At 33.4% G+C, this 14566-nt stretch overlaps 1 protein-coding gene across 1 annotated transcript in view; it reads left to right on the top strand.

The window, feature by feature from the left end:
• LOC129216580 (paired box protein Pax-2-like) overlaps positions 1 to 14566 on the top strand; it is a 74563-nt gene that overhangs the window by 18762 nt on the left and 41235 nt on the right. Inside the window, exon 5 of the mRNA XM_054850795.1 lies at positions 13479 to 13696. Coding sequence (XP_054706770.1) covers positions 13479 to 13696 — 218 coding nt within the window. The remainder of the gene's footprint in view (positions 1 to 13478; positions 13697 to 14566) is intronic.

The following is a 14566-nucleotide window of genomic DNA, read 5'->3' as shown; positions in this document are numbered from 1 at the left end:
ACAAAAATGTCAATTTGAATAAGGCGCACTTCGTTGATAAGTATTTACGAATATCACATAAAATTACCTTCATACCGATTTTCATGTTATTATTCCACACCATTGAGAAGGAATGCTAATGGAGGGAGTGACAGCAAATGTCTCAATGAGATAAGCTTGGCACCCGATGTTTCCCAGGTCAGGTGACTAGTTTGGCTGGGAAGTTGTCGCGTTTTGGCACGCAATCACTCTTTTGGCTTTAAAAATTTTTTATGCGACGGCGCTATGATGTCGGGGCTACAAATCAGAGCTGAAAAGTTGTAGAAAAAATAACAGACTCTGGCTCCAACTCCTTTACCCAAAACACAGTCCGACTATGATTTCAACTCGGAGTTTAAAAGCCGTGACTCTTTGCATCAAAATCAGTCCGGCTCAGAGTCCGACTCCACAGCCCAGCTACTAATTAGGGATGCGGAGTTGGAAGTAAAATGACCAACTCCGAGAATTTAGAGCATTCGAATCCGACTATTTTACTTAAAAATCAGTCCGACTGCGCAGCCCTGCTACGAATTAGGGTTGTGGAGTCGGAAAAAATGACCGACTCCGACTCAGGGAACTTTAGAGCCTCCAACTCCGACTCCGAATCCTTTACGCAAAAAGCAGTCCTACTCAGATTTTGACTTGGAATTTCGAAACCTTTGATCTCTGATTCCGACTCTTTAACTGCAAAATCAGTCCGGCTCCGACTCCGACTCCGCAGTCCTGCAGCAAATTAGGGTTGCGGAGTTGAAAGAAAAAGAACCGACTCCAACTCAGGGAATTTTAGGGCCTTTTTTGACTCCGACTCCAACTCTTTCATTCCAAAAGCAATCCGACTCCGAATTCAACTCGGGAGTTTCAAAACCTTCAAACTCTGGCTCCGACCATTTTGTTTCAAACTCAGTCTGACTCCAAATCCGGGAATTTTAGAGCCGACTCTGATTCCGAACACGCAAAACTAGCAATCAGTAGTTGTACACCAAGCTTACCAAAGTAGCAAATAATATGCAGTGCAAATCTTTTAATAAGGACTGATTTCGGATGAATTGTATTTTGAATTGTGTTTCAGCACATAATGTAAAGATTTATTAGGTTTGTTGATTTTATTATCTTGAATTACGACTCTTAAACGTTGATTGTTTACCAAAAGGTTTTTAGAATGTGTATTTCTTCCTGTTTTAACTATCTACGTAAATAAATATGCAACAGTTATTAGCATTACTAATTTATATATAATTTTTACAAATATTTTCTGGTGGATCGAGACACTTTGTGAAAATTAAAAGTATCTCTTTATTTTGGTAAAGTCTGCCCGTCTCTGCTCAGTTCAAATGAATATGAATTGTGAAAAAATATCTTCTGCTTCCAAGAAGCAATATTATTAAAAAAGATTCGCAACTCCAACGAACTATAGGGGGCACTGCAGTCACTGTCTAATGGCCGACTTAAAAACTAAAACAAACGCATGTGGTAACAAAGAAAATGCTAAAAGTGTTGTGATTTTTGTTCGTATGTATGATATTTTTCGTTTTATTCTTTTTAAATTAATTTTCAAAGTCTTGTGGATATTCTGGCCCACGTAGAAAGAAATGAGAATTCAGGAAGCATTACTAAACGTCAAAGATTAATGCAAACTGCGTAGTTCGTAGTTCTAAGCAGCTATTTCCACGATGTTGAATTCGATATTTATCAATTCTTGATAAAACTAAATAATAATTGTGGCCTGACAAGAACAACAATTAATGCTAGAAAATTCAATATGACATTACAAATTATTATCGAAAGAAGATGATACTTCTTTGCCTTGCTTGGCTAGCGCTTATTGTTTTGCATTTGTTGCTGAGTTATTTCTCTCGAATTCCCAAATCGGTTAATTAAAAATTTTTCTGTTTCGATTTTTCTAATTTCTGAGTTACGATTTAATTATGTCAAGTTATGCAAATCATCTACAGAATTCTTACGGATATATGGTGGTAGTTTTCATTTCAGTTGATTGACCATTATTTCTTTTTACTTATCGAATTCTGTAATCTTACTACCATTTTATTCCACTCATGATAAAAATTAAAAAGGGTTTAACTAAAAACGCGAAATCTCGCCAAGGCTACTTTGCTCGCACAATACTAAAACTATAACCCTAAACAAATTTGGCGAAACCTTTCAGCTGAGAATAAAAGGAATAAAGTAAATTCTTTCTCGGTGAAACATTTTTTTCATTTTGTTCTACGATAATATATTCAAGAAAATATTTTGCATACCGTCCATTCCAACTAAATGCTGCTGTAAAAGATGGTTAGTTAAATTAATTTAAGATTAAAAAAACTCATATTCTTACAAATTCATACAAAACAATAAAAATTTTTACCTTGTATAACGTTATCCAAGTTTGTTAATCCAGTTTTCTCTTTCACCATTTTCAATCAACTCATATTTTAGAAGGAAATAAGGAAAACTAAAATTATTTTGAGAAGCTCGAGAATACTACTAAGGGATGAATTAATTTCTGTAGCTGAAAGCAAACTAAGACTCATCGATTGCGTTAATAAATACTCAGAACAAACTGCCTGTGTTTACATCAACAGACACACGTGGAACGCAACGTGGCAATGTTTTAGTTTCATCGGCAGTTTTGTAAATCACCGCAAGGTAGCGTATTCGAGCGCTGGAGTTCCGAATTAAAGCCAAGCAAGAAGGAAACAAAGTAGAATTATTCAACTGCCCAATTTTTTAATTTATCGTCTGCGTATATTTATTTTTATTATGTTTTGGAAACATGTTTTAATAAATAAGAGAATGTTATTTTTTCTGAGAACATTATTTCGACCAATTGTGTTGTGAGTAAGCGAAAGTTTTCAGCCTGAATTATTGTGATGAGTTTTTATTGTTGTTCATCGTTATAGTTAAATTGATTAACTTAAATTAATTTAACTAACCATATTTTACAGCAGCATTTAGTTGGAATGGACAGTATGCAAAATATTTTCTTGAATATATTATCGTAGAACGAAATGAAAAATGTTTAACGCTGAGAATTTTCCTTGCCAAAATAGTGGGATTATAGTTTAGGGTTATAGTTTTAGTATTGTGCGAGCAAAGAACATTTGGCGAGAGATTTCGCATGTCAGTTAAACCATATTTATTTTTTATCATGAGTGGAATAAAATGGTAGAAAGATTACAGAATTCGATAATTTTAAAGAAATAATGTTAGATCAATTGAAAAGAAAACTACCACCATATATCCGTGAGAGTTTTGTTGATGATTTCATGGCATGACATAATTAGAAAAATACGAAACAGAAAAGTTTAAAATTAACCGATTCGGCAATTTGAGAAAAATAACTCAGCTACAAATGCAAAGCAATTAACGCTAGCCAAGCAAGGCAAAGAAGTATCATCTTCTTTTAATAATAATTCGTAATGTCACATAATTAAATTATCTAGCATTAATTGTTATTCTTGTCAGGCCACAATTATTATTTAGTTTTATCAAGAATTGATAAATATCGAATTCCATATCGTGGAAATGGCTGCTTAGAACTACGAACTACGTAATTTGCATTATTTTTTGACGTTTAGTAATGCTTCTTGAATTCTCATTTCTTTCTACGTGGGCCATAGAATATCAATAAGACTTTGAAAATTAATTTAAAAAGAATAAAGGGAAAAAATCATGCATAGGAACAAAATTTATTTGGATTATCAGCATTTTCTTCGTTACCACGTGCGTTTGTTTTACCTTTTTCGTCCGCCATTAGAAAGTGGCTACAGTCAGGCCCGGACTGGCCATCGACTTGACCGGGACTTTTCCCGGTGCGCCCTCTCGAAAGGCGCCCTTCTGTCGTTTTCTTATTTTCCAAAACAATGTTTTAGCTATATGAAATAAATTATGTGGAACCAAGAAGTGATTTTGCATTTGAATATTTTTACATGCAATAGCAATGTTCTTTTTATTTATATAAACGTTCCCTTTTATTACCCCCATAAAGCAATTAGTCCCCTCTCGTTTCGTAAACGGTCTACTCCCAGGGCATCGTTTGTGGCTTATCTATTGCTTCAAGGTTCAGTTCTGAGGACAAAAACGGACCCATGGTGTTACCCCAATAAAAAAGGGATGTGAGGGTGAAAGTGACAGCACATATCTATGGTCAAGAATACGAGAATGATTTTATTTATTGACAGTACACTTTAATTGCTGAAAGAGCGGATACCATGATTCCCTGTTCTGCTAACGATCATGAGTGCAATAGAAGCAAGGAAGAAGACAAATAATGGTAATATTTGAAATCTGCGCATTAAAAATAGTATAATGTCGAAATAAGCCGCATAAAATCAGTATTTTAGTGGATGGATGAATATAAAGACAGATTTCACATTTTTTGTAGCTCCACAAAAAAAAAAGAAAAAAAAAAACGAGGACAGGACTGTATGGTGATTTCTTGACTTTTTGAGTCAAGACCCTCTTTTTTGGAACTAAGATTTTCACATGGCGCCCTTCCCAAAATAAAAGTATGACTTGTAACTGACAGTCAAAAATAAATACGAGTCGTGTATCTGCATGGAATAGCCCTTATTTATCCTGCAGTTCTGAAAAAAATGGAAAAAGGTGTCATAAATAAGTCTAATTTAGTTGAGCAAAAATAGCAAATTTTCGAAGTGGTCCTAGGAGCACTGCAGGGCTCCCCGGTGCACAGTTGGGGAATTACTGGACTAAACAATAAAGATGCCGAACAGTTTTAAAGATAAAACATTTTTCGATTTTAAACTCAAATTTTGTCAATTAAAATCATAACAAAAGTTCAAGATCTTTGCCGTTGGCAAGCTTTGTGTTCAAAACATATTCCAGTTTTTGTAAAAGATATAATTCCTTCACTGTCTTATTAGCCAGAGGTGTGCACAAAGGAAGGGGATCATGGCATAACCTTTGGCATTGAATTTTTTGGGGGGTAACTTAAGAGATTTTTTAAATTTCATTTTGGGGGTCACGTTCTCGGGGGGGGGGGAGGCGTAGCATTTGGACGAGGGAGTTCGTCATTGCCCTGGCGGTGGGGAGTTGTCGCCCTTGTCTAACATAAAATCATCTTAAACATATTTTTATTGAATTTCTGCATAAAATCATTACATTATTACATTGTATGCTTTTTTTTATATCATTTTGGGAAGTTTTTTAATCTGTGCTTTCCCTCAGATGAAGCTCTATACCCCCCCCCCTTGCTATCCTGTTAACTTATGAAGGTTATTATTGATAAATTTTGCATTAATGAAACAATACAATTCATTAAGAGCGAAAAGAAGTCTGAAGAAGGAATGTATAACGATGTCGCTAATAAGTAAAATGCAAAGGTATTACTACTAGTGACGTCGTTAAGGTGACCTAAAGGGGGGGGGGGCTTTCCGCCCCGGGTTTGACCTGTCTGGGGGAGGCGGTGACACCAAAAGTAGAACTGCAAGTTTTTGAAAAATATGAAGCTGAAATGCATTTTTAAGACTTCTAATTTGAAAATTTTCCAGGGGGTGGGACCGCCCGGACCCCAATATTTCCCACTCCACATCATGGAATTACTACATACTTCTATACTTAGAATTAGGTTCAAATTGTCAATACTTAGCCCTAGTAGTGACCTCTTATACCAAAAAAACTGAAAACCGATTATCTTTCCCTGTATGTGAGATACGTTTAAAGTAATTACGCGGGGCCAACAATTTCACAGAATCCCTTCCTTTTTTTATCTTTCGACGCTCACATTCGTCTAGGGCAAATTACATAAAAAACATTCATAGTTTTTATTTGTCTTTTGTATATTATCCCACTTAAAATTTTGTTTTTCAAATACAGTTGTTTCTAAAAATTGTAAAATTTTTATGTTTACATAAAATCTAAAATTTTTTTTTTTGCGTTTCGAGGAAGTGGGGGGGGGAGGGGTGACATCACAAATTATCGCTCCAAGTGTTCCCCATGCTAGGTACGCCACTGGTATTACGAATATTAATAGGAGTCAAGAAAGACTATATTAGAAATGTAATGTGAGAAATATCGAAATAACCTTATTCGTTTTCTATCTGCAGTTATAGTTATACACATTTCAGGATAGTATAAAGCCTAAATAATAAAGAGAACTTTTTCTTTCACAGAATAAAAGTTAAAGATTCTAATCAGTAAAGCATTTTATGATCGTCTTTCGAAGCATTCTTGTACTGTGCAAGAGCTTTTGAGTAACTATCTTTTGGTAAGCAGAAAAAAGGAAGCATACATATAGGGGACACACTTGTTTTATGGCTTTAAATGACGCCTTTTAAGATGCTTTTTATGGATAAGGATATGCGATGCTTGGGGATTCGTAGCAGTGGATTTCTGCTTGACAAGGGATGACAACTATCATAAATCCTATGCAGTTAGACTACAGAGGTCCAATTTGCCGTTACTTACATGAATCAAAGAGTCATTTGGATCAGATTTTTGCATTAGTGAACAAGTAATTTTGAAGCGGCAGCAAAATTGAATATATTAAGTCAAGGATCTTTTCAACAGTAGGTTACTCGTTTCAGTTTTCATTTTTTTTTTTTTTTTAATTGCGAAAATATTTTTCTTTATGTATAATCTTAACTTATAGAATTACGATCTATGATTCATAATTAACTGCATTATGATCTAGCTGCGAAATGACAAATGATATAGCAAAATTTTCGATAGTACATATGATTAAAAAAACAACGTACTTAGATAAGTTGAAAAGTCTTGTGTTATCAATTGAAAACTATTATTTTAAAAAGTAAAAAAGATTAAAATCAAGCCTGTCCTTGAACTATTTTTTTTTCCATTCTCCCTCTCTTTTTAATATGATTGGTTCATTTTATGACGGCTCTTTCTAGGTTGCGTCAGTTTTCAAAAACAAAATTTCACACTAAAAAAGTTTTCTAAACTTTTAAGACAACAGAACCATAAAAATGAATGGAAACGTAAAAAAGTAACACTTTAGACAGCGAGAATTTCTGAAACGAATTTTCAAAAATTAGATCCTAATCTAAAAATGTTTAGGAAAAAATATCATCACGAGAAAAACCCTCCTGTTTTTTTACCCTGCGGAACAAAAAACTTGTAATTTTAATTTTACTTCGAAAAAATTAAGGAATTCTTAAATGAAAAAATTAGGCAAGAAGAGGAAAATGGGACATGGGGGGGTCAAGAAATTTATTTGTTCTTCTTTTAAACTGAAATCTTTGATTTTTTTTGCAAAAGTTTTATCAATTAACTAACTCTTTCATTTATTCCTTATAATGGTCACAAACAATAATAGTAATTATAAATGTATATCTCTACATAAAAAATGATTTCTTAAATAATTTAATTTTCGAACTTTTCCCAACAGTTCCAGTGTTATCAAAATAAGCAAAGAGGCAATAAGGTTTACTGGATGAGTTAGTTCGATTGGTTGTATTTTCTTGTAACTTTCACCCAAGATATTTGCTATGACATGATCATGTTGTTAATCATACTAATAATAAATAAATAAATAAATATCAGATTTGAAAAAAAAAAATCAGACTTTAAAAATAGACTTTAAAGACTCTAGATATTACTTATGCTTTATTTATAAAAAATATGTATTCCAAACATTAAGCAAAAAACGTTACATTTTAACTCATTTTCATGGTTTCATGGGAGCAGTTACTTTATAGCATACATAAGCTGTTTTCATTACATTCGTGTCAAATTCGACTATGCAATGATTGAGATGCAAAAAAATAATAGTATACTATAAGTACAGAACAAATGAGTAAACATAATTCGAATAATCTTTTGATTTTGAGGACTGAAATTAATTAATCATCAGTGTCGTGTCTCATGTTATATACACATCCACACTAAATTCTTCATCTTAATTCTTCTTTATTAATTTTTATTTTTGATAAATTATAACATTTCTTGACTTATTACCCACATTGTAAAATTATGTTTTCCCTTCATGACTGAATGCCTTTTTTGTATTGCTATTCATCCAAAAACATACCTTTCTTTTCTTTAAGTTGGTGTTGGTACATTTATAGAAACTAGTAATGACCTGATATTCATTACCACTCTCTCATACTCTCAAAATAATTGCATAGCTAAAATACTTTAAAGAAGCACCATGCAGAGATTTTTAAGAGTGCAAAGAAAAAAAAATACTTTTAATGAAATGGTATTTTTAATTTATTCTTTTTGAGTTTTAACTTTAGCACAATAAATAAAGTGAAAAAAAAAATTTTTTTAACAGTCTTTGAAAACGGACAACAGTTTCAAACCTGATATACATCTCTTTTTAATTTTGAATTGCAGAAGCATGTTGTATGACTAACTATCATAAGCAGGAAAAAAACTAAAAAAAAACCTGGGCATGAGTATCGATCGCACAGAGAAAACCTCGTCAGTTTAAGGAATCGACAAATTCATGTAACAAAATGACAGCATCATGTTTTAAAACAACTGCAGATACCAGTCAAATTCAATCGACAACATACACACACACAAAAGTATCACGGCAAGAGGGGTTTCCTAATGCTGTTAACTAGTGAACGATGCATTTCTGAAAAAGGACGAACAAGAAATGAATTTTCGGAAGTAGTGTCTGTTAAGAAACATTTAGCAAAACTTCCCATTCTTCGAAACTAGAAATCCCCCCCCCCTCCAACCGCCCCCCGGCGTTACTCAAATTTTCAGGGAGTATTTTGGTGGTCTTTCTTCTCTCTTTTTTTAGGGACTCTTTCTAGGAATAATCAGTAATATTTAAGGGGATGTGCCAACACTCTTGTGGGGGGAGGTCTCTCCTACTATTTTTTAACTTGCAAAAAATATGACTTCTCGTTTGGACATTTTCTGTAACAAAAAAAAAATGGCTTTATTTACTTCTCAACGATTTTTTATCCCCTTAAAAATTTCACACCAAATCTTAATTTCTTTGATGTTATGGAGGCTAAATCGGCGCCCTTCAACTCAACCTTCCCGCGCCCTGTTGACCACCCAGTCCGGCCCTGGCTACAGTGCCCCCTATAGTTCGTTGGAATTGCGAATGGAAAACAAAATTAAATTAAAATGTAACAGAACGGAATCGTAGCATGTGCAAATATTGCTCGAAGTTAACTACCAGCTTCTTTAACTGCTGGTAGTAGTTTACACAACCGAGACGTAAACACATTCAGGGTAGTAGTTATCATTTCAAATAATAGTTGAGCTGACTTATGCCGTCTTTATACCTCGCAAATTACTACCCGAGAGGAACAAAAATTGGTCTCCAATTGAGTCCTATTACTGAACCCAAAAAACGAGAGAAACTTATTCCTGCCTCATTCCGGGCTGAATTAGGCGCCTCGTAAACATGTCAGAGAAGGTGCATTTATAAATTATCGATAAAAACGGTTTTCAAGACTCCAATTCGAAGCATGCGCTCCGGTCTCATTATTAGTCCGATTTTTGTCTTGCTTCCGCAAAAAAAGTCTCGCTTCGCTGCCTTCGACCAGAAGTAAACTCTCTTTTATTGCATAATTTCTAGTTGTTGTGCGCAGTCGGGGGAGGTTGTTTTCTCATTTCGGAGACGCAAATCTCTTAATAGCTGCCTGTAATAATGATGGAGCAACGGAGTGAAAGCAGTTGGACACCGAGTTTGGTGTCCTTCCAAATTTCTATTTCCATTTTCTGGAAAATATTAAGATTGGAGATGTATTCAGTTGGTCATATCACATCTTGAATCTTTATTTTTTTATTTATTTTTTGAAGAGAGTAGCGTTTTTCGGAACTAAAACAATCGAAGTTTTTCCGTTTAATGAAGAGGAGCTAATGTTTTGGATTATTCTTGCAGATTTGGCAAATTGGGACTTTATTGTTTTACACAATAAGGATAGTAAACTGCGCAGTTGGGTCATTCCATGAAGAAATGGACATTTTGTACCCGGACTGCTTATACATTTCATTAAATTAAAAATAATAACTTGAGGGTAATGAAAGATGTTTTGTTGTTTAAGAAATTACAGACGTAGGTACAATACGGGAACAAAATGGAGGCCTTTTCGTGAAATGGCTCATTTATGATAGTTGAATGAAACTAAAATATTTTTGTAAAGTAAATTCCGTTGAACTTTTTCAAACATATATTTTCAAAAGCTTTTGTTTATAAATTTTTTTAAAAAAATAGTTTTTTTCTTTAAATGAATTTTTGGTTTTATTTATTTATTTATTCATTCATTTTTCCTGAGTTTGTTTTGGTTTTTAAGTGCCTCAGCAGGCTTTTTTTTTTTAAAGGGGTATCGAGTTGCTATCTTGAAGGATCTGCACGCATTTTCATATTAAATGAGAGAAAACCAGAAAAAAAAAAAAAACTATCAATCAACCTAGAGTTAATCGGAGCTAAACTAAACTTACTCCTTCCTCTCTCAAATCTGCAATATGATTATTAAAACCGGATACTCCATATTTTTCATACCAAATACGTTACTTTTGGGACGCAAGTCAAGCAATATTTAGAACTATTTACGTTTTAAGTAAGAAATCACAGTTCCTTACACATAGAAATCAAGAAACATAAAAGTTGAATTTCAAACTTAATAAAAGTAACATGTCAGTGATGGTACTGGTGAAGCATCATGTGGCAACTGGAACAAGATAAAGAAATCAGGCTTTTAATTGCTGTGGTTGTCATTCATATTGGCCGAACTCGATTTCGTTTTTACTCGCTTTAAGAAGGTCTAAGAAATATCTTGCTACTAGGCTGTTTTTCAGTCAACAAGCCACTATTAAAACCGTTTATACACTAAATCTGCTAAGGATTAAGGTTTCAGTTTTTACATTTAAATATTTAATGTGTCATTTAGTAAAGCAAAACCACTGATAGATTTGTTTTAAAACTCCACCACAGGTTTCGCAGTACGTTATTTTTTTTTTTTTTTTTGGTGATAATCCGGAGAAAATAGCGCAGTAATAAGATATTCTTTTTAACCTCGTCAAAGCGAATAAATACGAAATGAGTTGAATGACAACCGCCGGCAATAAAAAGCCTGATTCGCTAATCTCATTCCAGTAGCCACAGGATGCCCCACCAGTACCACCACTGACCGGTTACTTTTTTGTTAAATATGAAATGGCAACCACTGTGGCAAAAGATCGTGATACTTACATCTCAATATTGAGTTTGGACATAGTGACATAGTGTTAAGCCCTACTCCTCCATAGTTTACCAATTCTGTTTGCACCCTACAATCAATTTTCTTTCCCTTTTGTTATACTGTCTACAGTTTTTCAAAAACAAGCTTCCGATTATGTCAAAAAGTATTTCATTAATATATATATATATATATATATATATATATATATATATATATATATATATATATATATATATATATAAATTTTTCCATCTGTTGTTATTTCGTTATTTTGTTATTTTGCACTTACTGTGCACGCCTGGAGGTGGACTACAAGCATAACACCAAATATTTAAAATACATTTAATGCTTTAGCCGCAATTATGAGCTGGTTGAATATAGAATATATTATTTTTCACATTCCCCCTATATAAATATACATATATATATATATATATATATATATATATATATATATATATATATATATATATATATATATATATATATATATATATATATATATATATATATATATATATATATATATATATATGTGTGTGTGTGTGTGTGTGTGTGTGTGTGTGTGTGTGTGTGTGTGTGTGTGTGTGTGTGTAAAAAAATCTCTCAAGTTTACGAAAAGATAGTATTTTACTTACTAAATTAATTTTGCTTCTCGTTTACAGAACAGCTTTAGAAAAAGTAATAAATAAAAAACAAGTTGAAATATTACTTTAAGGCAAAGACGTCTTATTTTAACTTCAATTGAAAACTGTCGCCAAATTTTCCGCCAGCAGTCAATTAATACTCATATTTTGGAAAATAAACTGTTGTTTACTGGCACCTGGATTAACACGTTTCTCTGTAAAGATTTAATATTTTAAGTACGGCGGGGAAAATTGGGACCTGTCCAACTGGGCCTTTGCGGGTGGCTGCTGCCTTTAGCTGCGGGTGGGCTCAGCTAAACATTTATATACACAGTGCTCCAGTTTGCCCGAAATCGTTTTTATTTTTGCTTGTGACTAATGAAGCAGCATTCGTCTTCTTCCACTGCTCCAATAAATCTTCTAAAAGAGAAACTGAATTGCGCATGCATAAGTGATAGTAAAAGGGTGTTAAAATAGTCTTTATCTTGAAGCTCTGTTTGTTGAAATTAAGTTTTGGAACATGAACATTGATGGCATTAACGCATATCTGAATTTCATTTAAAAAAAAAAAGAATTATTTTACTTAAATTTATAATAAGGATTCTTCAAATCTACAAAAGCATCGGTTTTATGGTGAATGTTTTGCCGCTAAAAATATAGTGATACAACTCAAACATAGCCTGTTGCATTAACTACTCCAGGTAATCCAAAGGCATTATTCTACTACTTGTGAAGTAGCACAACCACAATTTCAACTGAAAATTAAGAACTATAAGTAAAGTTACCATTAATAACAATTTATCATAGCTGCTATTTTATTAATAATTTCTTAATTTTTAAAAAATCTGAGCACATACATTATTTAAATATTGTTTTCGAAACGCAGTGGTACCTTTATTGATACGAAATGAACGGCGACAAAACTTCAAGAATTTAGCTTCAGGTAGTTGTTTGAATTAGTTTTTATATTTGATGATCATTTATCATAACACAATGCATATTTGAAATATAATTAATTCGCCACAAGAGGAAACTTTGAAAAATGAAATAGGAGACAAAAATATAAGAGTTATTCAGTCTTCACAGTTCCTATTATGAAAAGTTTCTCGTACGTTTAGGTTTTTATCCTTATCTTAGGTCCAATTACTTTTAAAAGCGAAATCATTCGTGTCACTCAAGAGCGCAGCAAGGGGGGGGGGTGAAAACACCCCCCAGAGGCATTGGTTTTAACAGAAATGCAAATGATAATACAGTAGTTTATGCATATAAACGGGCTGTTTTGATCAAAAAAAAAAAAAAACCTTCAGAAGGTGTTTTGATCAAAAAATCCCTTTCAGAAGATCTTTTTTTTAATCAAAAAACCCTTCCAGAAGGTACTTATTATTTAAATAAAAAACCCTCTAGAAGGTATTTTTGATCAAAAAAAAAACCCTTCGGCTGCGCTAGTGGTGTCACTCAATGCACAATAAGCACTTGAACATGAAAGTAACTGGTGTGACAATTATTTATTAAGTTTTTAGAGGAAAACAAAAGCACTCCTTACAATTCCTCAAATCAAAAGTTTTTAAACTTCTTTCGGCTTAAAATTTGGTTTAACGGCGTCATTATGCCAATCATAATTTTCTTTCATGATTTTTCACAAAGTCTTCCAATGCGTAAACGATCTTGAAAAGTAATTAACAAACTCAACCTTTACTTTCAGAATCGTAAGGAATAAAGCAGCTGAAAAAGCAAAACACGTGGTTACCTCTAGTTGTAATAGTCCAAGCCCTCAAATGACGTCGACGGTTATCGTGACGTCACATCCAGACCAAAGACCCTCATACTCCATCAACGGCATCCTCGGCATCCCTAATCCTCTTGAAGACAACAGCAACAGCAACAAAAGGAAGAGGGACGAACAAGACAATAGTGATCCACGTAAGTCTTTGTATATCTTTCTCAACTTTTCCTCCACGTATCTGTTCCATCTGATGCATCAGTCATGAAGATCGCACATTCCTTGAACTTTTGTTTTATAAGAGTGGCGATGGAACAAAAACAGCATTTGAATAGTATACCGAACAAGAGTAATATAGTGGAAGAGGTAATAGATGGTAAAGTATAGTATAAAAGGACAGCAGAGGATGGGTTAGCACAAGAATATTTTCTTCAAGATGTTAAGCAGGCTCATAGATCCATCATACTTAGTAGTGATAACCAAGAAAAATGCTAATTTTAGACATGTTTGCTACACCCATCATCAAAACTTAGCAAAGCATATGTTTTGCAGATGCTCGAAAGTAAAATTTTTTTGGTTCTTACGAAATGGTGCGTGGATCAAGAGTGTGCAAACCCTGTTGAAATATCAAGGACTTTACTGTATTCTATGAATTTATTGAATCGGTAGCTCCGATATAGTCTATTGAAAATGGAAATAAGCTTTTATTATAAGTTACCATTTTCAAATAGTTTGCGTAATCCTTTCAACCTTTTGATCACAAATACCGTTTTAAATAATTGAAATTAAATTTAGTTTACAAAAACCCACGCGGTGCGATGGTATTCTCTCAAAATATCGCATAAACCATCTAAAAGTTTAGTGGTTTAGTTTCAGCGGATTTCCTTCGTCTATAACTGAAGACTAAACAAGCACTACTAAACCACTTATAGCGTTCGCTTTAATGATACATCAAACGGATAGAAATTTAAATCTCCAAAATTCGATAATTTAAGGTTGTAAGCTAATCTTAATTCGTAATAAATTACGTGATAACGAGTCAACAGTATGGAAGACTACGGTGGCAAACC

The sequence above is a fragment of the Uloborus diversus genome, chromosome 2, assembly GCF_026930045.1.
Source record: "Uloborus diversus isolate 005 chromosome 2, Udiv.v.3.1, whole genome shotgun sequence".
Classification (NCBI taxonomy): domain Eukaryota; kingdom Metazoa; phylum Arthropoda; class Arachnida; order Araneae; family Uloboridae; genus Uloborus; species Uloborus diversus.
The sequence above is the reverse complement of the archived record's forward strand: the minus strand, read 5'-3'. Positions and strand labels throughout refer to the sequence as shown.